Below are 27387 nucleotides of genomic sequence, written 5' to 3'. Positions count from 1 at the left end.
GAAAATCTTGGTTTGTTACACTCCAGGTTGCATTTGGGGAGGTGATGGCCCAGTGGTATTATCACTGGACAATTAATCCAGAAACTCAGCTAATGTTCTGGGGACCTGAGTTCAAATCCTGCTACAGCAGATGGTCGAATTTGAATTCAACAATAAAAAAAATCTGGAATAAAGAATCTACTGATGACCAAGAAACCATTGTCGATTATCGGAAAAAACTATCTGGTTCATTACTGTCCTTTAGGGAAGGAAATCTGCCATCCTTACCTGGTCTGGCCTACATGTGACTCCAGAGCCATAGCAATGTGGTTGACTCTCAACTGCCCTCTGAAATGGCCTGGCAAGACACTCAGTTGTTCAAGAAGGCAGCTCACCACCACCTTCTAAAGGGCAATTAGGGATGGGCAACATGTGCTGGCCAGCCAGCGATGCCCATGTCCCACGAATGAATGAAAAGAAAATTCCAATAGCACCAGTTAGCCCTAATAGCTAAGGCAACAAGATAAACCCTGAATATGAAAAATACCACGAAATTCCCTTTATAAATCATATTACTTTAACAATCTCATTAAGGCTATGGCATCTTTTTGAATAATTGTTCATGATGTGCAGAAAATTGGTTTTAATTATTCTTCCACTAGAAAAGAAAGGATTTTCACACTGAAATTATTATAGACTCAGGATGACTGGACCGAATTTGCAATTTCTAGTAGAAATCTATGTTAAAACTGATCACAATGTGTCCTGCTATGTTTTACTACCTGCAGACTCACCTGTTGCTCTAACCCAGTGGTTCCCAAACTTTTTTCACTGGGCCGCACTTTCAGAATAAAAATTTGCTCACGCCACACCGAATTTTATATTGATAAGAAATACATTAAAAAAAAACCAACTCCGAGCAGTGCTTGATTCATAACATAGAACACAACTACTTTATAATATGATCATGGGACATCCAGAAAGTATAAAACAATCACTTTGGAGAAATATCTAATCCATGTTTAAATGTTTCTTTGATTGTCCTTGAATCTTCCCGCCACACTTGTCATCCTCTCTTGCCGCACCAATGTGGCACACCGCACCCTTTGGGAACCACTGCTCTAACCTTTCCTGCAGTAACACAAAACCCTATCTATTTTTCTGAAGTGGAGATGCGGGCGTGGACGGGGTAGGCACAGTAAGAAGTCTCACAACACCTGATGAAGGAGCAGCGCTCAAAAAGTTCGTGCTACCAAATAAACCTGTTGGACTTTGACCTGGTGTTGTGAGACTTCTTACTGTGCCTACCCCAGTTTAACGCCGGCATCTCCACGTCATGGCTACCACTGACACCGCAGGCTCACCTGATAACGGAGCAGCGCTCCGTAAGCTCATGCTACCAAATAAACCTGTTGGATTTTAACCTGGTGTTGTGAGACTTCTTACTATCTTTCTGAAGACAGGCTTTGAAAAGATTACTTTCCTTCCAGATCCACCCCGGGGCGGCGCGGTGACACAGTGGTTAGCACTGCTGTCTCACAGCTCCGGAGACCTGGGATCGATTCCCAGCTTGGGTCACTGCCTGTATGGTGTTTGTACGTTCTCCCCGTGTCTGTGTGGGTTTCCTCATGGTGCTCTGGTTTCCTTCTACAGTCCAAAGACATGCGGGTTAGATGCATTGGTCATGCTAAATTGCCCCTCAGTGTCCCAAGATGTGTAGGTTAAAGGGATTAGCGGGGTGGAGTTACGGGGATGGGGCCTGGGTGGGATTGTTGTTGGTGCTGACCCGATGGGCAGAATGGCCTCCTTCTGCACTGTGGGGTTTCTATGATCAAGCTCACAGTTGATCGACTTACGGGTTGAGACGGGTCTGTTATGCAACAATGGCCCTGATGGACCAATGGGAAGCAGTCTCTTCTCTATCTTTATGAGCCTCAATGGCCAAGTCTAAGTTGGCCTGGTGTCTTGGCCTGTGTCTATGTCCCAGGGGGTAAAATGAAAACAGCCAGGATACGTACCGGGAAATGGGATGCCCAGAAAATGTGCGTAGACAGTCTCCGTGTCAGTTCCCAAGTCGTTTTCAGCCACAAGGGTGTAGTTCCCATTGTTATAATGGGTGGGTTTGTCAAAGAGTAAGCAGCCATGAAGCCAGTCTGTGGACTCCTCGTACACCTTGGTTTTGATGTAGTCAGTCTCATTCAGCCGGTGGCCCCGGTGCAGCCAGTGAATGGTGGGCAACGGGTTGCCGTAGACGGTGAACTGAATGCAGTGCATGTGACGCTGTTCGGGTTCTGTTAACTCCTTAATATCGGGAGGAACTGTAAGTGCAAAAAGCGACAAAAAAAACAGCACATAAGCTCATTACAGTTCAGAAACTCTTCAGTGAGGGGTTGGTACAGTGCCTGCAACCCATGACTGCATTTCCCCTGACAATAGCTGCACTGTCTGATCATCACTAAGGCTCGTGGGGAGATGATTGCATTGTGATAATATCACTTTACTCGTAATGAGCAGCACGGTAGCACAGTGGTTAGCACTGCTGCCTCACAGCGCCAGGGACGCAGGTTCAATTCCGGCCTCAGGTTACTGTCTGTGTGGAGTTTACACATTCTCCCCATGTCTGCGTGGGTTTCCTCCGGGTGCTCCAGGCCCCTCTCACAGTCCAAAGATGTGTAGGTTAGGTGGATTGGCCATGCTAAGTTGTTCCTTAATGGCCCAAGATGGTAGGTTGGATGGATTAGCCATGGTAAAATGTATGGGGTTACAGCTATAGGGCGTGGGAGAGGACCTGGGTAAAATATTCTGTCAGAGTCAGTGCAGACCCGATGGACCGAATGGCCTCTTCTGCACTGTAGGGATTCTATAATCCAGAGTCTCAGACAAATGCTCTTGTGATATCTGCTCAAATCCCACCATGGTAGCTGGTGGAATTTAAATTTGGGTGATATCAGTTTCTGCGATTGGTTAGTGTGTTCAGCTGTTAACTGAAAGGTTGGTGGTTCAAGACCATCTCGGGATGAGCCCTTCATTCCTTGTCAGTGTTCCCACTCAGGCTAACGTCCCCAGCGTTGAAGCATTGACCGCATTTGATCAGCTCCGCTGGGCGGGGCCACATCATCCACATGCCTGACACGGGACTCCCGAAACAAGCGCTCTGCTTAGAGTTTCAACATGGCAAGCAAGCCCCAGGAGGGAAGAGGAAACGCTTGAGGGAGTCTTCAAAGCCTCCTTGAAAAAGTACAACCTCCCCACTGACACCTGTGAATCCCTGGCCCACGACTGCCTGAGTTGGAGGCAAAGTGTCCGGGAAGGAGTTGAACACCTTGAGTTGCATCACTGAGAGAAAGCTGAAACTAAAGGTCGACAGCAAAAGGAGCGCCTGGCAACCTGGACACCCCACCCTCCCACTCCTCCAATCACTGTCTACCTTACTTGTGACATAGACTATGGGTCACAATTTGGATTCCTCAATCACCTGGTTAACTCATTGTTTGCCGGTGTGGAAGCAAGTCACCCTTGACCCCGAGGGACTACCTTTGAAAAAGATGTTGAAAAAAGGCCCATCTATCAGTGGGCTGAGGGCCAAAGCCTTAACAAAATCATGACCACTGAATCATACAGGATAGAAGGAGGCCATTTGGTCCATCATGCCTGTGTTAGCTCTTTGAAAGAGCTATGCAGTGTTCTGCTGCCCTTTCCCCGTAGCCCTGTAAATCTTACCCCCCTTCAAGTACACCGGCACGGTGGCACAGTAGTTAGCACTGCTGCCGCACAGCGCCAGGGGTCCAGGTTCTATTCTGGTCTTGGGTAACTTGGGTAAAGTCTGTGTGGACTTTGCGCATTTTCCTCGTGTCTGCGTGGGTTTCCTCTGTGTGCTCCGTTTACCTCCCCAGTTCAAAGATGTGCATGTTAGGTTGATTGGCCACGCTAAATTGTCCCTTAGTGTCAGGAGGATTAGCAGGGTAAATAAGGGGGGAGCGGTTGTGGGGATAGGACCTGGGTGGGATTGTGGTCGGTGCAGACTCAATGGGCCACATGGGCTCCTTCTGCACTGTCGGGATTCAATGATTCTATGATACCTGAAACATCTCCCATCTAGATTCAATCATTTCACTCCTCAAGCTCAACACTGAATTTTAGAACTTGGTCTGTGCCCATATACAGGAATAAGCTGCGATTGAAAATGTACTTACAGTAAACGTGTAACATCACTGAGGCGTTTGTCATCCCCACTACGTTCTCTGCGATGCATGTCAACAGCTTTCCATTATCCTCCTGATCAACATTAAACAGCGTGAGGTTCACCGCGGAGATGGTTGTCAGATTATTATTGGTCTGGCAAGAGAGAAAGAGAATAAACAACATTAAGAATTCCTGCCTGACCTCACAAGGAAAGCACAGGAAATCCAGAAAATCCAGGCAATCGCTGGGAGTAATTATTGAGGATGAAGAACTACAGGAAATGACGCCTTGGGTCGAGTTGTCACGTTCCCCCACAGTTTGCCTCCGATACAAATAAAAAATTCATGCGACGTTTCTCCATCAGAGAGTCACTTGTCCTTTTTTTTCCAGATTCGCAAGTTAGACTCATTTTAGAAAAATCAGCCTCTCGAATTGAGCCGAAGATATTCTGAGGAACACTTGAGACTGCGTTGAATGAGGCAAGTTAATATCACACTCCTATTGGGCCTCCTCCACAATGCATTACTCCTCACCCATGCCAGCCTACACAGAGGACCATTCTGGGGGAGGTGGTGGCATAGCGGTACTGTCACTGGACTCATAATCCAGAGACCCAAGTGAATGATCTGGGGACCTGGGTTCGAATCCCACCATGGCAGATGGCGGAATTTGAATTCAATAAAAATAGGAATGAAAACAGCATAGAACAGCATAGAATCCCTACAGTACAGAAAGAGGCCATTCGGCCCATCGAGTCTGCACCAACCACAATCCCACCCAGGCCCTACTGCCATATCCCTACATATTTTACCCATTAATCCCTCTAACCTACGCATCTCAGGACACTAAGGGCAATTTTTTTTTTAAGCATGGCCAATCAACCTAACCTGCACATCTTTGGACTGTGGGAGGAAACCGGAGCACCCAGAGGAAACCCATGACATGAGGAGAATGTGCAAACTCCACACAGACAGTGACCCAAGCCGGGAATCGAACCCAGGTCCCTGGAGCTGTGAGGCAGCAGTGCTAACCACTGTGCTACCGTGCCGCCCCAAAAGTCTAATGATGACCATGAAACCATTGTCAAATTGTTGTAAAATCCCATCTGGTTCACTAATGTCCTTTTAGGGAAGGAAATCTGCTGTTCTTATCAGGTCTGGCCTACATGTGAATCCAAATCCACATCGATGTGGTTGATTCTCAAATGCCCTCTGAAATGGAGGGCAGTTAGGGACAGGCGATAAAGACTGGTTCAACTCATAAAATGAACATTTAAAAAGAAGCCGGATGCCATTCGCAGTCGGACACCCAGCAAGTGCTTGAGCTCATCATCTCCGCATTCCTGTTTGGATTTTCCATCTCTTTTCCTTAGTGATCCTGTGCCTGCCCTCACTCCCCACCACCTTTCCTTCTGCAGCCCATTGCAAGGTTGTATCTTCTGCATGACAAGTCTGCTGAATCTTATACTGGGAGGTAGCAATGTTTTTCATGGTTAAGACTCAGGCCAGAAACTCCAAGCTGTTTTATGAAGTTAGCATAGACCCTAGGCTTTACCTTTGATTTTGGCATTGGTGAGCATAAGGTGTTTCACTCCAGGTATGATTCACGTGACCCACTAGGAAGCTTTTATCAAACAAAGTTTACTTAAGTTTTAAGTTTATTTAGTCATGTCACAAGTAGGCTCACATTAACACTGCAATCAAGTTATTGTAAAAATCCCCTCGTCGCCACACTCCGGCGCCTGTTCAGTTACACTGAGGGAGAATTTAGCATGGCCAATGCACCTCACCAACATGTCTTTCGGACTGTGGGAGGAAATCGGAGCACCCGGAGGAAACCCACACAGAAACGGGGAGAGCGTGCAGACTCTGCACAAAGAGTGACCCAAGCCGGGAATCGAACCTGGGTCCCTGGCGCTCTGAGGCAGCTGTGCTAACCACCGTGCCACCGTGCCGCCCATGTAGCATAATTTTTATCAATTACAAGACCTAAACGTGACACAGTATAACTAATAACAGCTAGTTATCTCTGTTGTTCCAATGTATTGCGATATCCCACAGGCATACACCCTTCTCCAGCACTAGTTAACACAAAACAAGTATGCTCATGCGATGCCGGATTTCCAGCTGAGTAACATTTCTCCATGGTGAACTTGGCAGCAGCTTTCAGGGAGGGATATATCTTTCAAACAGGGAAACATCAGAGAGATAAATCCAGTCTCTGGCAGCTTCCAAAAAACAGCCACCCAGACAACAGAACATCCAACTCCGTAATTGGTAAAGGTTAAGCTGTGTGGGTGGCACGGTGGCACAGTGGTTAGCACTGCTGCCTCATAGCATCAGGGACCTGGGTTCAATTCTAGTCTCGGGTTACTGTCTGTGTGGAGTTTGCATGTTCTCTCTGTGTCCGGGTACTCCTGTTTTCTCCCACACTCCAAAGATGTGCAGGTTAGGTTGATTGGCCATGCTAAATTGCCCTTTACTGTCAGGGCGACTCGCAGGGTAAATATGTGGGGTTATGGGGATAGGGCATGGGTGGGATTGTGGTCGGTGCAGACATAATGGGCTGAATGGCCTCCTTCTGCACTGCAGGGATTCTGCGATTCTATGAACTCCAGTGAGGGGGCCAACACTGCTGTCTCTCTCAGCTTCAAGCAGATTCTGAAAACCAAAACTAAAACTAAAATGCTCTGAGAATAATAGTTGTCCCCAGTCATATCACCTGACCTGGCAATTATCTGAAAACAAGCTCTACACATCAAAACATTAAAACCACAGAACCCTGCATTAGTTCAGATTAAAACAGCCATGATGTCAATTATACTGCTTCAGTAACAATAAAAGACACCAGTTTATTTATTAGTGTCACAAGTAGGCTTACATTAATACTGCAATGAAGTTACTGTGAAAATCCCCTAGTCGCCACATTCCGGCGCCTGTTCAGGTACACTGAGTGAGAATCATATGCCAATGCATGGCCAATGCACCTAACCAGCACGTCTTTCGGTATTTCTTGACAAGCACATGGTTCCTGTTATTCGAGCTGATAAGAATACAATAGTGTCAACAGAGGGCACTCTGTTGTGTGCATTGTATTTCGGAAGACAAGAGATCCAAAGGAGTGGATCGATATTTCCAGGGACTTAGTACAAAAGGCAGTTTGAAAATCATCATCCGAACACCAGGAAGCTGTTTTTTCTCTGTCAAGGATAAAACTTTCTGAAGATTTGATGCAATTCCAGCCGTTCCCTCCCCAACGTGCCAAATAATCACTTGATTCTTTTTTTGATCATTCGTTCAGGTGCCTACTGTGTACAGAAGATGTAATTACTTGGACTCCACTGGGGCCCAACTAATCCACTTCCATGATTGCACGGGGGACAGTGATACCGAGTCCTGCAATGTGACTCTGCTTCACTCTTCAGTGTAGAAGGGATACAGCCCAGAGAGAGGATTGTGCATAGATAGGAAGTCACTGTGCAACCAGACTCATTAGACAACTTCCGTGAAAGACCACAACAAATGGAGAAATGGAGTGATCACTCCAACATGCAGAAGGATGCCTATCTGGATCCAGTTAGAGTCCAGTTTTTTATGATGAAGTCAAATGTTAGGGCAGGTGCTACATGACTTCTAAATGTCATTTACCAAATCTCAGAGCGCTCAGCTCTCAAATCATAGAATCATGGAATCTCTCCAGTACAGAAGGAGACCATTCGGCCCGTCAAGTCCACACCACCTACAATCCCACCCAGGTCCTACTCCTGTAACCCCACACATTTACCCTGCTAGTCCCCCTGACAGTAGGGTCAATTTAGCATGGCCAATCAACATAACCCGCACATCTTTGGACTGTGGGAGGAAACTGGAGCTCCCAGAGGAAACCCGCGCAGACACTGGGAGAATGTGTAAACTCCACACAGACAGTGACCCGAGGCTGGAATTGAACCTGTGACCCTGGCGCTGTGAGGCAGCAGTGGTAACCACTGTGCCACTGTGTCATTAAGGCAGTCATTGCAGAGACCTCCTCTATCTCTTCAATGAACACCAATTGACAAAGAAAAGTGAAACTCCTTGGATTCAACAGCGAACGTTATCCATCAAGTACGACGGAGTGTTAAAGCTGCAGGAGAATAATCAATACAAAAATTATCAATCACTTGTCTCTAAAATGACCACTGCAAGTTTCTGGGGGATCTCATAGAAACTGATAAAATTCTAACAGGATTAGACAGAGTAGATTCAGAAAGAATGTTCCCGATGGTAGGGGAATCCAGAACTAGAGGGTCATAGTTTGAGGATAAGGGGTAAACCTTTTAGGACCGAGGTGAGGAGAAATTTCTTCACCCAGAGAGTGGTGAATGTGTGGAATTCACTACCACAGAAAGTAATTGATGCCAAAATATTTGTGTGATTTCAAGAAGCAATTAGATATAGCTCTTGGGGCGAAAGGGATCAAGGGATATGGGAAGGAAAGGGGGATCAGGATATTGAATTTGATGATCAGCCATGATCATAATGAAGGGCGGAGCAGGCTCGAAGGGCCGAATGGTCTCCTCCTGCTTCTAGTTTCTATGTTTCTTTTGATCTTTGTAGGAATTCGATTGGCTATTATAAAATGGTTGTGAATGGCTAAAATCTCAATGTGCAAAGTTGGTGAGGACACACTCTGTTGGCGTTAACATCCTTGTCTTCCCCGCAAACTGTTAAACCAGCTAACATCTCAGACAATGCAATTCGTTATTCGCGTCCTATGAGATGAACTTGTGACACGCTTGTGCCAAAACTGTTGCCGAGAGCGAAGGTAGATGTTTCTTTTTCTGGAGAGTTGTTGGAACATGGCATGCTGATGTTCCCATAGAGCACAAGGTGAATCTCTGAAAGGAGTATTTGGTATATATTTGAAAACTCACAACACCAGGTTAAAGTCCAACGGGTTTATTTGGTATCACAAGCTTTCAGAGCGCTGCTCCTTCACCAGGTGAGCCAACTGGTGTTGTGAGAGTTCTTACTGTGCTCACCCTAGTCCATCGCCGACATCGCCACATCATATATATTTGAAGGAATATTTAAAAGGAAGGCACAGGCTGAGAGAAGACATACCAGCTTTTTACAGGAGCTTTGCGTTGCTCCAGTAAAAAGTTAGTATGGACACAATGGCCAGAATTCTACAGCCTTGCCTGCCCCAATTCTCCATTGGCCTCGGGTGGGTGAGGCAGTAAAATTCCGACAGATGAGTTAGATGGCCTCCATTCATCTTTTTTAGTTCTATATTTCTACTCTGTCTTTATTTTTGGAAAAATGCTAAGTCATGTCATAAAATCATAGAACATAGAATAGAATCAGAGGATCCCTATAGTGCAGAAGGAGGCCATTCGGTCCATTGATCTTACACCAACACCAATCCCGCCCAGCCCTATCCCCGCATATTTCCCCTGCTAATCCCCCTGACACTCAGGAGCAATTTAGCATGGTCAGTCAATCTAACCCGCAGATCTTTGGACTGTGGGAGGAAACCGGAGGAAACTCACGCAGACATGGGGAGAGTGTACAAACTCCACACAGACATGATGTGGAGTTGCCGGTGTTGGACTGGGGTAGGCACAGTAAGTAGTCTCACAACACCAGATTAAAGTCCAACAGGTTTATTTGGTAGCACGAGTTTTCGGAGACTGCCCCTTCATCACTCACCTGATGATTGAGTGCTGCTCCAAAACCTCGTGCTACCAAATAAACCTGTTGGACTTTAACCTGGTGTTCTAAGACCACTTACTGTCCACACAGACAGTCACCCAAAGCCGGAATTGAACCAAGGTCCCTGGTGCTGTGAGGCAGCAGTGCTAACCACTGTGCCACTGTGCTGCCCACAAATCTACCATCGTCATGTGTCTAAATGATATATCATTGACATTAGATTTCTCTTGGCCAATTGGCAGTCCAAACTTGAAGGGAACAATGAATTCTAAGCTTGACTTTGTCTCTATTCCTGCACTTCCTTTTTTAACATTAGCCTATCAGAACAGCACGGTCAGTATGATAGGAACTATGAGGGGAAGCCTCAAAAGATTGGAATTCATTGCTTTTAAACCACAGTCAGCTTTTGCTTTAGGAAGCGCCATTTAATTAACACCAACTTGAGCAGGCAGAAGGAACCTTGGTTCAATTTCTCATCCAGATGTGGACAGCACTATTATAGAGGCTACATTATGATCTTTAATCCTGGAATGAAATATGTGAGCACAATCTACTGATTAATGAAGAGGTGATGGCCTCGTGGTATTATCGCTAGACTATTCATCCAGAAACTCAGCCAATGTCCTGGGGACCTGGGTTCGAATCCCGCCACAACAGGTTGTGGAATCGGAATTGAATACAAAATATCTGGAATTAAGAATCTCCTAATGTCCATGAAATCATTGTCAGATTGTCAGAAAAATCCATCTGGTTCACTAGTGTCCTTTAGGGAAGGAAATCTGCCATCCTTACCCGACCTAGCCTACATGTGACTCCAGAACCACAGCAATTCACAGTGCAGAAGGAGGCCATTCAGGCACATTGAGTCTGCACCAACAACAATCCCACCCAAGCCCTATCCCCACAACCCCATGTATTTATCCTGCTAATCCCCCTGACATTAAGGGGCAATTTAGCATGGCCAATCCACCTACCCTGCACATCTTTGGACTGTGGGAGGAAACCGGAGCATCCGGACGAAACCCACGCAGACACGGGGAGAATGTGCAAACTCCACACAGTCACCAAGGCTGGAATTGAACCTGGGTCCCTGGTGCTGTGAGGCAGCAGTGCTAACCACTGTGCCACCCACAGCAATGTGGCTGACTCTCAACTGCCCTCGGGCAACTAGGGACGCGCAATAAATGCTGGCCAGCCAGCTACACCCATGTCCCACAAATGAATGAAATACATTCAGAGACACCAGGATTACCAATTAGAATTCAGAACTGGACAAGACTGATTATGCACAGCTTCACGCTTGTTAGTTTTGTGCCCGTGTAATGTATTCAAGAGACGGCTGGATATAGCACTTGGGAAGAATGGGATCAGAGGTTATGGGGAGAAAGCAGGATTAGGCTATTGGGTTGGATGATCAGCTATGATCGTGATGAATGGTGGAGCAGGCTCAAAGGTGCAAATGGCCTCCTCCTGCTCCTATCTTCTATGTTTTTGTGTTTCTATGTCCCTTCAAATTAAATAATTCACTTGCTTTTATGCTATATCTGGCCCTCAGTACGTTCAAATCTTAAATCCCTCTCTTGCAGTGTGGAGCAACAGAACACCAGAGGCTCCATGTTAAATTTCACTCAGATCAGATTTCATGTATTCCAGGGTTAGTCACAGAGGCCAGATTTGCTCTGACATTGGTTCTTGTTCTCTCACACCCACCACCTATTCTCGGCGGCACGGTAGCACAGTGGTTAGCACTGCTGCTTCACAGCTCCAGGGTCCCGGGTTCGATTCCCGGCTCGGGTCACTGTCTGTGTGGAGTTTGCACATTCTCCTCGTGTCTGCGTGGGTTTCCTCCGGGTGCTCCGGTTTCCTCCCACAGTCCAAAGATGTGCGGGTTAGGTTGATTGGCCAGCTTAAAAAAAAAATTGTCCCTTAGAGTCCTGAGATGCGTAGGTTAGAGGGATTAGCGGGTAAAATATGTGGGAGTAGGGCCTGGGTGGGATTGTGGTCGGTGCAGACTCGATGGGCCGAATGGCCTCCTTCTGCACTGTAGGGATTCTATGATTCTATTCTATGAAACACTTTCTGAGCCAGTTCTCACTCAAGCCCTTTCTCACTCAAGAGATATCTCACACATCCGCAGCCCGGTCTCACAGAGATCTTCCATTACACACATGAGGGCTGCTGGCACCCAACCTGAGACTGCTCTAATAGAATCATAGAACCCTACAGTGCAGCAGGAGGCCATTCGGCCCATCGAGGCTGCAGCGACCACACTCCCACCGAGGCCCTGTCTCCATAACTCCATGCATTTACCCGAGCTAGTCACCCTGACACCAACGAGCAGGCCAATCCACCTAACCCATACATCTTTGGACTGTGGGAGGAAACCGGAGCACCCAGAGAAAACCCACGGAGAGAACATGCAGACTCCGCACAGACAGTGACCCAAGGCTGGAATCGAACCCAGGTCCCTGGCACTGTGAGGCAGCAGTGCTAACCACTGTGCCACCGTGCCGCCCTCACATGTTACCCTCTTCTTTTCTTAAATGTAAATGCACCAATCAGACACAAGGACTGGTGAAACAATAAAGTGTGTTCTGTAGTTGAAGATAATACTATACACACATAATTTTCCGACTGTCCACACTGGCGGGATTTTCCCGACCCGCTGCAGTGAATGGAGATTTGGCTTGGTGCCAGATTCCCTGACTTCACTGCGGTGGGAGCATGGCGTGAATGGCCAGTAAGATCACGTCCCGTATTCAATGGGTAGCTGTGAGCACATCCCTGACCTCAACCAGTGCTGCTGGCTATGAGTCATGAGACTACTACATCATATCCTGTCAAGGTGGTGATGATTGACAGCAGTTTAAGACATGCTCCTTCAAAGATATGTGCACATTATATCACAACAGCATACAGCTAGCACATATTTGGGCTCAATTCACCACCCTTCAGGACTACTCACATGTATTCAGGACTGACATATGAGGAGAGATTGAGTCGGTTAGGATTGTATTCGATAGAGTTCAGAAGAATGAGGGGACATGGAATCATGGATATAAATTGTCCCATTGGTAAGAGGCAGCATGGGTTCATGAAGGGAAGGTCATGTTTGACTAATTTGGTGGAATTCTTTGAGAACATTACATGTGCAGTGGACAATGGGGAACCTGTGGATGTGGTGTATCTGGATTCCCAGAAGGCATTTGACAAGGTGCCGCACCAAAGACTGCTGCATAAGATAAAGCTGCACAGTGTTACGGGTAATGTATTAGCATGGATAGAGGGTTGGTTAACTAACAGAATGCAAAGAGTGGGAGTAAATGGGTGTTTTTCTGGTTGGCGATCAGTGACTAGTGGTATGCCTCAGGGATCAGAGTTGGGACCGCAATTGTTTACGATATACATAGATGATTTGGAGTTGGGGACCAAGTGTAGTGTGTCAAAATTCGCAGATGACACTAAGATGGGTGGCAGAGCAAAGTGTGCAGAGGACGCTGAAAGTCTGCAAAGGGATATAGATAGTCTAAGTGAGTGGGCGAGGGTCTGGCAGATGGAGTACAATGTTGGTAAATGTGAGGTCATCCATTTTGGTAGGAATAACAGCAAAATGGACTATTATTTAAATGGTAAAAAATTGCAGCATGCTGCTGTGCAGAGGGACCTGGGTGTCCTTGTGCAGGAATCTCAAGGAGTTGGTTTGCAGGTGCAGCAGGTAATTAAGAAGGCAAATGGAATTTTGTCCTTCATTGCTAGAGGGATGGAGTTTAAGAACAGTGAGCTGTATAAGGTGCTGGTGAGGCCACACCTGGAGTACTGTGTGCAGTTTTGGTCTCCTTACTTGAGAAAGGATATACTGGCACTGGAGGGGGTGCAGAGGAGATTCACTAGGTTGATTCTGGAGTTGAGAGAGTTGGCTTATGAGGAGAGACTGAGTAGTTTGGGGCTATACTCATTGGAATTCAGAAGAATGAGGGGAGATCTTATAGAAACATATAAGATAGAAGCAGGGAAGTTGTTTCCACTGGCGGGTGAAGCTAGAACTCGGGGGCATAGCCTTAAAATAAGGGGAAGCAGATTTAGGACTGAATTGAGGAGGAACTTCTTCACACAAAAGGTTGTGAATCTGTGGAATTCCCTGCTCAGTGAAGCAGTTGAAGCGACCTCATTGAATGTTTTTAAGGCAAGGATAGATAAATTTTTGAAAAGTAAAGGAATTAAGGGTTATGATGAGCGGGCGGGTAAGTGGAGTTGAGTCCACAAAAAGATCAGCCATGATCTTATTGAATGGCAGAGCAGGCTCGAGGGGCCAGATGGACTACCCCTGCTCCTAGTTCTTATGTTCTTATGTTCTTAGAAACCTACAGCGCAGAAGGAGGCCATTCGGCCCATCGGGTCTGTACCGACCACAATCCCACCCAGGCTCTATCCCCATGACCCTATGCACTTGCCCTCGCTAGTCTCCGTGACACTAAGGGGCAATTTAGCATGGTGAATCCACCTAAACCGTATATCTCTGGACTGTGGGAGGAACACAGTAAGGAGTCTAACAACACCATGTTAAAGTCCAACAGGTTTATTTGGTAGCAAACGCCACTAGCTTTCGGAGCGCTGCTCCTTCGTCAGATGGAGTGGAAATCACACACTGTGGGAGGAAACCAGAGCACTCGGAGGAAACCCACATAGACACGGGGAGAATGTGCAAACTCCTCACAGAGAGTGATCCAGGCCGGGAATCGAACCCGGCTCCCTGGTGGAGTCAGACAGCAATGCTAACCACTGTGCCACATCTCATAGAAACCTATAAAACATCTCATGGAAACCTATAAAATTCTAACAGTGCTAGTCAGGATAAATGCGAAAGATGTTCCCCCAATGGCGGGGCATGTCCAGAACCAGGGGTCATCCTCTAAGACTAAGGGCTAAACCTTTTAGGATTGAGATGAAGAGAACTTCCTTCACCCCAGAGAGTGATCAGTCTGTGGAACTCGCTACCACAGAAAGCAATTGAGGTCAAAACACTGTGGGTGGGATTTTACAGCCACGCTTGCCTCAAGACCGGAAAATTCCTGCCCAAGGTCAACAGACCTTTGCATGCGCCCCCCCCCACCACCCCCTCACCCCGCTACAATTCTCGTGGTGGGTGGGACAGGAAAATTCCGCATTGTGTGTTTTCAAGAAGCAGTTAGATATAGCACTTGAGGTGAAGAAGATCAAAGGATATGGGGGGCAAGGCGGGATCAGGCTATTGAGTTGGATGATCAGCCATGATGATAATGAATGGTGGAGCAGGCTCGAAGGGCTGAATGGCCTCCTCCTGCTCCTATCTTCTACGCGCTCTGGCCCACTCTTGTGAACAAGGCCCTTACTTTATCAGAGCTGTGGAAACAAATCACCTGCCTTTAGCAGCTAGTATGAGGTACTAGATGATGGACACAGGAAGGCTTGAGAGTGTATGATGAGGGAATCTTGCTCTCGGATGGGAGTGGGGAGCAGAATAATCGCACTATTCAGTTTGTCATCAATAAGGAGCAGAAAGGTCTTTGTGATAACATTATTATTTTAAATGTTTGCAAATTTTCATTAAATGAAAAAAAACCCTGGCCTTAAGATACATGAAGAGTATATATTATGGAAAATGTATTAATTATGTTAATGAGAAGTAATTTATGTATGCAAATTAGCCTAATTAAAACGCAGGCTGTCCTATAATTCAAAGGCAAACTCATTATTGAGTGATTTAAAAATAAAACCCTGACTCCCAACTCTATAAATTACTTCAAATCAGTGGTTGGCCATAGAAGCGCGCCATGGGATACTCACAACTTTGTATCACAAGCACGCACCTGGGCACTTTTACCACTCATCAAGTCCAGAACACGATCATAAGTCTTTTGTACTGAATGTGCTCCTGTGGAAGCTGCAGGAGTTCAAATTCCGGGGATTCCCTTGCTCACAAGTGATGTGGGCGCGGTGGGGTATCTGAGAAAGGATGTGGGGAAACCCTCGAAGCTGACTCGGTTGCCATTTTGGAATTCTTCAGTTCCTGTGCTCCACATAGTCTGCCTGACATGGTTTTCCTCTCATCTTCACTGTCTAGAAATCAATTCTGTCTCCAACTCCTTCCTCCCCAAAATTCTAAAGTTGTTTTTTGTACCCTCCTCAGTAATCCCTTTCCCGCTTTGGGGTGGCACGGTGGCACAGTGGTTAGCACTGCTGCCTCAAAGCACCAGGGACCCGGGTTTGATTCCCGGCTTGGGTCACTGTTTGTGCGGAGTCTGCACATTCTCCCCGTGTCTGCGTGCGTTTCCTCCGGGTGCTCCGGTTTCCTCCCGCAGTCTGAAAGACGTGCTGGTTAAGTGCATCGGCCATGCTAAATTCTCCCTCAGTGTACCCAAATAGGCGCCGGAGTGTGGCAACTCGGGGATTTTCACAGTAACTTCATTGCAGTGTTAATGTAAGCCTGCTTGTGACACTAATAAATAAACTTTAAATACTGGAGGCTTTTAATGCCCAAGCTAGATTATAACCATTCCATTCTGATCTCCTCAGCTTTCCAACCTGTCCTGCGCTACAAAATCTTTTATTTGGTTCTGCAATGAGATTTTAAAATCAAAATATGCCTTTCAGCACCAAAATATTTAATCAATTCCTGGTGAATTTTATATGGCACAATAACATTCACACCACAGAGGTGCCAGGCAATGACCATCTCCATAAAAAGAGGATCTAATCATTGCCCCTTGACATTCCAATGGCGTTGGCATTGCTGAATCCCTCACTTTCAACATCCTGGGGGTTACCATTGACCAGCAAGTGAACTGGACTAGCCATATAAACACTGTGGCTACCAGAAGAGGTCAGGGGCTAGGAATCCTGCAGTGAGTAGTTCACCTCCTGACTTCCCAAAATCTGTCCATCTACAATGTACAAATCAAGAGTGTGATGGAATACTCCCCATTTGCTTGGCTGGATGAGTGCAGTTCCAACAGCACTCAAGAAGCTTGACACTATCCAGGACAAAGCAGTCCGCTTGATAGCTACCCTTATCCACAAACATTCAATCCCTCCACCTCCGATGCAGAGTGGCAGCCACATCTACCATCTACAAGGTGCACTGCAAGAACTCACCAAGGTTCCTTGGGCAGCACCTTCCAAACCCATGACTGCTACCATTTAGAAGGACAAGAACAGTAGATACCTGGGGATGCCATCACCTGGAGGTTCCCCTCCAAGCCACTCAACATTATGACATGGAAGTATATCCCCACTGCTTCACTGCCGCTATGTCAAGATACTGGAACTCCCTCCCTAACAGCATGGTGGGTGTACCCATGCCTCAGGGACAGCAAAAGCACGGTGGCACAGTGGTTAGCACTGCTGCCTCACTGTGCCAGGGACCCAGGTTCAATTATGGCCTTGGGTCACTGTCTGTGTGAAGTTTGCACATTCTCCCCATGTCTGCGTGGGTTTCCTTCGGGTGCTCTGGTTTCCTTCCACTGTCCAAAGATGTGAGGGTTAGGTTGATTGGCCATGATAAATTGACCCAAGTATTGGGGGATTAGCAGGGTAAATATGTGGGGTTACGGGAGTGGAACCAGTGTGGGATTATGGTCGGTGCAGACTCGATGGGCTGAATTGCCTCCTACTGCACTGTAGGGATTCTATGAAGATGGCAGCTCACCACCACCTTTTGAAGGGCAACGAGGGATGGGCAATAAATGCTGGTCAAGCCAGCGACACCAACATCCTAGGAATGAATATAAAAAGAAACAGACGATGGCAAAAGTTGAGGGCCTTAAAGTTTGACCACCGGCACCCCATGAAGAGCCAGCAAGTTTGCCGAGGAGGTTGTTTTGCATTTTGACCTTTCCTGCTGTCTTGCTCAGATGTTTTTGTCTGTCAGTGTTCGGTCAAGGGTAACACCAAAATAAATGGGACATTGTTTGTGATTCTGTTAGGCTGAAGGCACCATGTTTTCCAGTCATTGGCCAGCTTTGCAACATGGTTGTTTAGGGTGGCCTCTAGTTTAGAAACTGTCCAAGCCTGAGCGATGCAGCAGCTATCTTCAGCATGGGTGAACTTCCAAGACAGAGTTGGAGGCAGATCATTGATGTGGAGATTGAAAAGGGTTGGGGACAGAAGAGATCACTGGGGAAGTTCAGTTGCCTCCAGGAGCTTGTCTGATCACCCATGTACATCCTGAACCGTAGGAGGAATAGTTTGATGGCAACAGTAACCACAGAGGGAGGACTCTGAGATTTTGACAGGGTCACCAGTGTGCCAGACGGTATCATATGTTGCAGTGAGATGGAGAAAGACAGTGTCTGTTTTGAGGTTATTTTCACAGCCATTTTCAGTGAAGGTGGTCAGGGCAAGGGCCTAATCACATGTGCTTCACCCTCACTGAAACCCAGTCTGTTCAGCTTTCAAAATCTTTTTCCATCACTGTCCCCATCCGCTGTAAGATGAGCTGATCTAAGACCTTGCAGCAAAGAGCAGAGAGCAGAGATACCGGTCAATAGTTTGAAGGTAAGTTTGGGTCTTTGCCTCGTTTTGGGAGGCTGATGACTTTGGACATGCGCCAGGGAGTCTTCCTTTGTGTGGGTCGTGGATCAACATTCATGTTGGGTGACATGTCAGTACCCAGTAAAGCCCGGAGAAGCTGCTGATCCCACAAGCAAATCGAATTCAGCAAGTTCAGGCTTCAAGAATCCCAGCACCACCACAACAAAAACCACCAGCAATAAGAAGAAGGCATTGCTGAGTTGGTACAAGCTCTTTGTAGATGGTGCAAACCGCTGCCACTTTTAGGAATGAGTTAACAGACCTACCAATTAAGTCCTAATTTGATTATTCAATAGAAGTCACTGATATATAAAGGGGCCACAGGTGGCACTGTTTGGTGGTGGAGAATTGTGTGTGGAGTTGGATCAAAGAAATAAAGGTATTTGATGAAGAAGCAGAATGTATATCTCCTTTACAGCAATTGAGAGGCTCAAACAGCCACTGTGCGCCAGGGTGGAGGGAATGAATGTTTGAGGTTATGATTCTACAAGTCTTACTTCTCACTAAAGTTCTACTCTGCTGACTATAAATAGAGTAAGAAGTCTCACAACACCAGGTTAAAGTCCAACAGGTTTATTTGGTAGCAAATACCATTAGCTTTCGGAGCGCTGCTCCTTCGTCAGATGGAGTGGAAATATGCTCTCAAACAGGGCACAGAGACACAAAATCAAGTTACTGAATACTAATTAGAATGCGAATCCCTACAACCAACCAGATCTTAAAGATACAGACTGTCTGTATCTTTAAGATCTGGTTGGCTGTAGGGATTTGCATTCTAATCAGTATTCTGTAACTTGATTTTGTGTCTCTGTGTTCTGTTTGAGAGCATATTTCCACTCCATCTGACGAAGGAGCAGTGCTCCGAAAGCTAATGGTATTTGCTACCAAATAAACCTGTTGGACTTTAACCTGGTGTTGTTAAAACTCTTACTGTGTTCACCCCAGTCCAATGGCGGCATCTCCACATCATGACTATAAATAGAACAGACAGCAGCTTAGACAGCACATTCCAAACACCCAACCTCTACCACCTGGACGGACTAGGACAACAGACACATGGAAACCCCACCACCTTCAACCCCCTCATCATCCTGATTGGAAATATGTTGCCATTCCTTCACTGTTGTTGGATTGAAATCCTGGAATTTCTTCCCTAACAGCCCAGTGGGTTGACCTGGACCACGTGAACTGCAATGGTGCAGGCAACTCACCACCCCCTTCTCAAGGGCAGTTATGGATGGGTAATAAATGCTGGCCTCACCACTTCCCATGAATGAATAATAAAAATATAGTTATATGGACACTCGCCGGAGTGCTTCAGTCATTGACCCTTGCTGAGGGATTGTTCTGTAGTCCAAAGATGTGGGGGTTAGGTGGATTGGCCATGCTAAATTGACGCTAGTGTCAGGAGAATTAGCCTGGTAAATATGTGGGGTTATGGGAATTGCGACTGTGGGGTTGGTGTGGACTCGATGGGCTGAGTGGCCTCCTTCTGCACCGTCGGGATTCTATGATCCTATGCTCCTATAATCCAAACATTATATCAGGCTCAGCAGTAGCATTCGTGGCTTGGTGTCAGAAGATTATACTTCTGAATTCCATTGCCTGGGCACAGAACCTGGGCTGCTGCTTCCGTGCAACTCACGGTGAATTTTGCACTGTTGGCGATGTCTTTCTGACAAAGAAGGCTGCATCTGCCTGCTCCAGTGCATATGTTCCCATGCATGCAAAAGATTCCAAGGGATGTTTACATTGGTGAGCAGGAGAATTCTTCCAGTGTGTCCTGAGAGATGCATACTCTCCAATCGGCTAAAACATTCATTCACTTGCTATCTGTGGGACCTTGCAGTGTGAAATCTAACGGATGCCCAGAAAAGTAACGAGCCCTTTGGGTTCTATTGTCTAGGGGGCGGCACTGTGGTTAGCACTGCTGCCTCACAGCGCCAGGGACTCAGGTTCAATTCCTGGCTTGGGTCATTGTCGGTGTGGAGTTTGCACATTCTCCCCGTGTCTGCGTGGGTTTCTTCTGGGTGTTCCGGTTTCCTCCCACAGTCCAAAGATGTGCAGGATAAGTGGATTGGCCATGCTAAACTGTCCTTTAGTGTCAGGGGGACTAGCTAGGGTATTATGGGGATCGGGCCTGGGTGGGATTGTGGTCCAGACTCGATGAGCCGAATGGCCTCCTTCTGCACCGTAGGGATTCTATGAACTAGGGGGGGGGGTCACTGTTTAAAAATAAGGGGTCGCTCATTCAAGACAGAGATGAGGAGATTTTTTTTCTCTCAGAGGGCCCCGAGACTTTGAAGTTTTTTTCCTCAAAAGGCATTGGAAGCAGAGTCTTTGGCTGGGATTTTCTGCTCCTGTTCATATCGGGCAGGTTCGATAATGGGAGTGGAAAATATCGCGAGAAAACCTAAGTCAAGATTCACAATTAAACCAGGAAATGATTATCCCCTACACCCACCCCCCCATCCCGCAGCCCTAGCAGTGATAGATTTTGTTTCCTGATTATATTATAATAAATTAACATTTAATTATTCGGCCTATACACTACAATCATTGCCCCCTCTTCATAAAACCTATCCACAGTGGCGAGACGTCAGGAAGGAATTGGCCTCAGAGGGTATGCAGCCGGCAAGCGGTATTCCCAGGAGACATTGGAGGTGAGCGCCGTGGACCGAGGGTGCCCGGGGAATGGGGGTGGGGTTGGTGCCCAGGTAGTGACCAGGAAGTGCCAACCTGATGCCTGGGTAGTGCCAGGGAGCAGCCAGGGTGTGCACATTGGTGAAGATTGCTTCCTGGTGTGCTAGCTGTGTGCTGGTAGAGGTGGCACCCGGATCACCAAGTGTCTGATTTGATGGCGCAGCAGGTGAATCAGTTGCCGCCCTGTCAGCGATAGATTGTGGAACCAGTGGCTTCAAGTTTTATTTTTCTAAGCTGGGTTCCAAATGGCTGAATATTCCGCCATTGCCTTCGGCAGCGTCAATGCTGCTTTTCCTCCCCGATGTCGGCCTTTTCCGATACACTACAATCATTCCAAAGATGTGCGGGTTAGGTTGATTGGCCAGGTTAAAAAAAAAAATTGCCCCTTAGAGTCCTGAGATGCGTAGGTTAGAGGGGTTAGTGGGTAAAATATGTGGGGGTAGGGCCTGGGTGGGATTGTGGTCGGTGCAGACTCGATGGGCCGAATGGCCTCCTTCTGCACTGTAGGGTTTCTATGATTTCTATGATATGGGGGAAAATCCCCAGCCTTTGGATGTCTTTACGGCAGAGCCACATAGATTCCTGATCAGCAAGGACGTGAAAGGTTATTGGGAATAAGCGGGAATGTGAAGTTGAAGTTACAATCATATCAATCATAATTTTATTGAATGGCGGGAGAGGCTGGGAGGGCTGCGTGGCCGATTAATTTGTGTGTTCGTATGTTGAAAGCTAGCGTATTGGCTATGAAATACTATGTGGTGTTCTGAGGACGTGAAAATACTACTTAAATCCAAATTATTTCCTCCTGTATGTGTGTATGTGTGTGTGTGTGCACATGCATGTGTGTGTGTATATGCATGTGTGCATTTGCATGTGGGTGTGTGCACATATGTATGTGTGCACGTGTGCATATACATATGTGTGTGTGTGTGCACATGGGTGTGTGCGTACATGCATTTACATGTGTGTGTGGGTGCATGTGTGTGCATGCATATACATGTGTGCATGGGTGTGTATGTGTGTATGTATGTGTTTGCGTGTGCATATGTGTGTGTGTCGAAACAATGTTATCAAGCCTATACAGCCAGGCTGAGTCTTGCCTCATTTGACATCTATGTACACGCGCTACCAATAATTGGTAGTGTTGGGAAAGTGTTGAGTAGTGAAAGGGAGCAGGATGATTGATCCAATTACTCTCTTCCCAACCCCTAGCATTCAGAACAATTCTTAGCTGACGTCAGGGACTGGGGACACTGACTGGGGATGGGGCTGCATTGCCCCAACGCTCGAGAGGCCTCAGTAGCACGAGCTGTCCGATCACACGCTACGGCGTCCGGTACCCCAAAACCTCCGGTCCATATCGCCCACGCCCAAGAGCAACAGTCTGAAATGTGCAAGTTGAGCCCAAGTACGGAATAGTTAGCAACGCAGCTTGTGGGATTACTGAGCACCAAGCTCATTAATATCCCAACACACCACCCTCCAGGCAGCACCAAGAATCAAAGCAAGAGGCTGACATCTGCAAATTTATTACACCATCACGTCGCAAATCATAAAATTGCCTCAATTTAATTCATTCTTGTTTTAAAGGTCAGGGTATGAGGATTACAATCACAGTGTGATTCGAAAGAGAAAGAGAAGGAATGATTAGTGACGACAACAGTATTCATCTTAATCCCTCTTCTGCTTTCCTGCGGTTTCTCACTACCCCCTCCCTCCCCTCCATCCAGTGTAATCGCAGATGTTTGCTTCAGTTTATCACTTGTAAATCGCAGGCTTGTAATAATGCCCTTTGTTTCCCAGGCATTGAGACTCCAGGCCTTGCCTCCCGCATCCCACAAACCTGCTGGATTCATGGAGGCCGAGCTCTCAATTATTAAAAGGAGCCTCAAGCAAATTGATTGGAGTTTTTGCCAGTCTTTGTTCCATCACACTCTCCGCGAATTCTTCCCGGCTGCAGGGACGAACTTTGCGCAGGCGTTTTGCGCACAGCCAGATTCCACAACACAGGTAACCGGTTAAACTGGCTCAGGCGGCAGTGCTCAAGGTTAATGTGCCGGTGCAAGGAGACAGACCATTCAGCCCATCTGAATAGTGATGGTGTTTTCCTTCCCATGAGCCTGGCATTCTAACCCTATGCTCCTGCTCAATGCCTTGTCATAAGGGGAAGGCGATGGCCTAGTGGTATTCTTGCTAAACTAATCATTCAAAAACTTAGCTCGTGCTTTGGGGACCCGGGTTCGAATCCCGCCATGGGATTTACCAACCTCAAACTGCCCTTGAGAAGGTGGTTGTGAGTCGCATCCTTGAACCGTTGCAGTCCCTGAGGTGTAGATACACCCACAGGTAGTTTCAGGATTTTGACCCAAGACCCCATAAGCTTAGGGCATTCTTGTGTTCCTTCAGCCAGATAAACTCTCAGACATCATGCACACAGTGTGCTGTCAGGTAAGGGGAAGTAATGGCCTAGTGGCATTATCACTAGACTATTAATCCAGAAACCAGCTAATATTCTGGGGACCCGGGTTCGAATCCTGCCATGGCAGTTGAATTCAATTTTAAAAATCTGGAATTAAGAATCTACTGATGACCATGAAACCATTGTCGATTGTCAGAAAAACCCAGCTGGTTCACTAATGTCATTTAGGGAAGGAAATCTGCCGTCCTTACCTGGTCTGGCCCACATGTGACTCCAGAGCCACAGCAATGTGGTTGACTCTCAACTGCGCTCGGGCAACTAGGAATGGGCAATAAATGCTGGCCAGTCAGCGACGCCCATGTCCCACGAATGAACAAAAAAAGGTCAAGGGTTTCCAGAAATATTTTCATTCACAGGGGTTGAAAATTAGGGAGTTCAGGAGGTTAGGTAGTCATACAAAATAGAAGCCCCTCGAGCCTGCTCCGCCATTCAATAAGATCATGGCTGACTGTTTTGTGTTGAGTTCCACTTTTTCCATCTACCCCCACCGATAACATTTGATTCCGTTACCAAACGAGAATCTCTCTACCTCCGCCTGAAAAAAGTATTTTCACACAATGGGATGTCAGGTTGTGGGTTAAGTTACCAGGAAAGATATGGAAGTGGATGCTTCACAAGGATTCAAGGGGCAATTCAAGAGTTGCCATTCGAAGGAGGGTTTTAGAGACTGGCCAAGAACACTGAAAAGTGGGATTGATCTGTCAGAAAGGGGCGGTCTAACTGCACTTCATAGAATGGAACAGCAGAGAAAGAGGCCATTCGGCCGATCATGCCTGTGGCTCTGCCACCAGTAATGGCTGTCCACACACCGTGACTGGGAGAGAGCAAAGGGGCAAGGGACTAATCAACCAGCGGAAAAGACTAACAAATATAACCTTTCCAGAGCTGTTATTATTGTGAAAAATCAGATTGAAATTCAGCAAGCGCCACAGCATTCTGTCAATCCTATTGAGTGATGACTCGTTAATATGGTGCAGGATATAAATTGAGACTCTGGGACCTCCTGTTGACAATCAGCCCCCGATTCTGTTGGATATTCAGAGCTTATGTGTATTTTAAAAGCCTTTAATCTTTACAGAAGAATAAATTGTGAAGGTCTGAGGTTTTACTGAGTCATTTCACACGAAACAGAGAACTGCTTGACTGGGAACTCAGTCATGGCACGGGAACCTCAGGAGAATGGCAGAGACAAGTTAGGGGCAACCTTAAAGCAGCCTAGAAGAGGTCAAACATACCCATTGACTTACGGGAGAAAAGCAAATTACTGCGGATGCTGGAATCTGAAACCAAAAGAGAAAATGCTGGAAAATCTCAGCAGGTCTGGCGGCATAAGACATAGGGGCAGAATTAGGCCACTCGGCCCATCGAGTCTGCTCCGCCATTCAATCATGGATGATATTTTTCTCATCCCCATTCTCCTGCCTTTTCCCCATAACCCCTGATCCTCTTATTAATCAAGAACCTATCTATCTCTGTCTTAAAGACACTCAATGACGTGGCCTCCACAGCCTTCTGCGGCAAAGAGTTCCACAGATTCACCACTCTCTGGCTGAAGAAACTCCTCCTCATCTCTGTTTTAAAGGATCGTCTCTTTAGCCTGAGGTTGTGCCCTCTGGTTCTAGTTTTTCCTACTAGTGGAAACATCCTCTCCACGTCCACACTATCCAGGCCTCGCAGCATCCTGTAAGTTTCAAGAAAAGAGCTATCAAAGGGTCATCTGGACTCGAAACGTCAGCTCTTTTCTCTCCTTACAGATGCTGCCGGACCTGCTGTGATTTTCCAGCATTTTCTCTTTTATGGGGAGACCCTGGCTAGCTTGTGACAGACCAATATGGAGAATGCTTATTCAGGAAGGCACCAAACACATCGAGAGACACTGTCGGGAGCATACAGAGGCAAGGTCGAGACATCGAAGGAAACCACACAAACTACCAAACAGCCTGTGCCCCCCAGCGCTGCAGATATCAACCGCCCCATATATAGCAGAATCTTCAGATTGTACATTGGACTAATCAGCGATTTCAGAACCATCGAACAAAATCACCCTCAATCGTGAGGGACTATGCAAGAAGAGACTGTGAATGCTGTATATATGGATCCACATAAAATATGAATCTATATTACTTAGGCATATTTCCTCTGGTCCTGTGCGGGACAATGGACATCTTTCACCGGCAACAAAAATTACAAAAAAGATACAAAAGTCTGAGGTCACGTACCAACCGACTCAAGAGCAGCTTCTTCCCTGCTTCCATCAGACTTTTGAATGAACTTACCTTGAACTAAGTTGATCTTTCTCTACACCCGAGCTATGACGAACACTACATTCTGCACTCTCTCCTTTCCTTCTCTACGTACGGTACGCTTTGTCTGTATAGCGCGCAAGAAACAATACTTTTCGCTGTATGCTAATACATGTGACAATAATAAATCAAATCAAATCAAATCACTGCCGATGTAAGATATTTAGACAAGCACTTGAAATACCACAACGTTCAAGGATATGGGGCAAGTGAAGGAAATGGGATTAGCGCGCCCTCCGTGGTAGTTATTGTTGGTGCAGACTCGATAGGCCAAAGGATATTTTCTGCATTGTATGACTCCATGACTGATTGACAAAGATGTGTTTTATCAGACACCCTTACTCAGTTTGAGAGTTCTTTCATTTGCCTGTGTCATCACAGGCTCCATTTCACTTTTTAAGTAATTTGGATTTACACCCCGGTTCTGATTTTCTGTAATTCTGCTCCTATCCTAGGGCCACACAGGTAATAGGAGTCAAAATTGTGCAACAGTTTTATTGTATAGAACAACATTATCACAGAGAGTATTGATATTTAGTAGAGTATTTCGGTGTAATGGAAGAGTCTTACTACACTGAGCAGTGTCACTTGACTATGGCAACACCCGTTGATTTAACCAATAAAAAGGCAACCCTCACATACAGTGATCTTGACAACAGAGTCCCTCAACAATGGTCGCACTTGACAACGGTTACCCTTGGCAACAGCATCCTTCCACAGTTGCATACAATAAGACCAAACCTTGATAGCGCCTGTATACGTCAACAACAGTGACCTTGACAACGGCAGCAACCCTTAGTGACAGCGACCACACTACCATCCTCCCACATACCATTTACAGACAGAGCTTAAATGAACAACTGGTAGCTCAGGTAACAGCAGTCCTCAGCAACAGAAAACCACACCCCATTTCTTCAAGATAATAGTACCGTACATTACCAAGCTTAAAGGTCGGCAGGAGTGATGAAGCAGATTCTCAGAGAAGCAAAGCACTTTTGTTTTTATTCGGCGTTGCTGGCTGGCCAGCATTTATTGCCCATCCCTAGTTGCCCCTGGAGGGCAGTTGAGAGTCAACCACATTGCTGTGGCTTTGGAGTCGCATGTAGGACAGACCAGGTAAGGATGGCAGATTTCCTTCCCTAAAAGACATTAGTGAACTCAGAGGGGTTTTTCTGACAATTGACAATGGTTTCATGGTTATCAGTAGATTCTTAATTCCAGACATTTTTGATTGAATTCCAGTTCCACCATCTGCCGTGGCGGGTTTCGAACCGGGTCCCCAGAACATTAGCTGAGTTTCTAGATTAATAGCCCAGCAATAATACCACTAGGACATCACCTCCCTTTGCGGATTGCACTGCACTATCCTTATTTATTTATCAGTCACGAGTAAGGCTTACATGAAGTTACTGTGAAATTCCCCTAGTCGCCACAGTCCAGCGCCTGTTCGGGTCAATGCACCTAACCAGCACGTCTATCA

The 27387-nt window shown here is 46.6% G+C and overlaps 1 protein-coding gene across 1 annotated transcript in view; it reads right to left on the bottom strand.

Annotated features, from left to right (window-relative positions):
• Positions 1 to 27387, bottom strand: part of LOC144511044 (NT-3 growth factor receptor-like) — an 826965-nt gene that overhangs the window by 408494 nt on the left and 391084 nt on the right. The window contains exons 7-8 of the mRNA XM_078241014.1: positions 4173 to 4314; positions 1998 to 2297 (exon numbers count right to left, since the gene is read on the bottom strand). Coding sequence (XP_078097140.1) covers positions 1998 to 2297; positions 4173 to 4314 — 442 coding nt within the window. The remainder of the gene's footprint in view (positions 1 to 1997; positions 2298 to 4172; positions 4315 to 27387) is intronic.

This window comes from Mustelus asterias, chromosome 24 (genome assembly GCF_964213995.1).
Source record: "Mustelus asterias chromosome 24, sMusAst1.hap1.1, whole genome shotgun sequence".
Lineage (NCBI taxonomy): Eukaryota > Metazoa > Chordata > Chondrichthyes > Carcharhiniformes > Triakidae > Mustelus > Mustelus asterias.
Note: the sequence above shows the minus strand (reverse complement) of the source record. Positions and strands in the feature narration are given on the sequence as shown.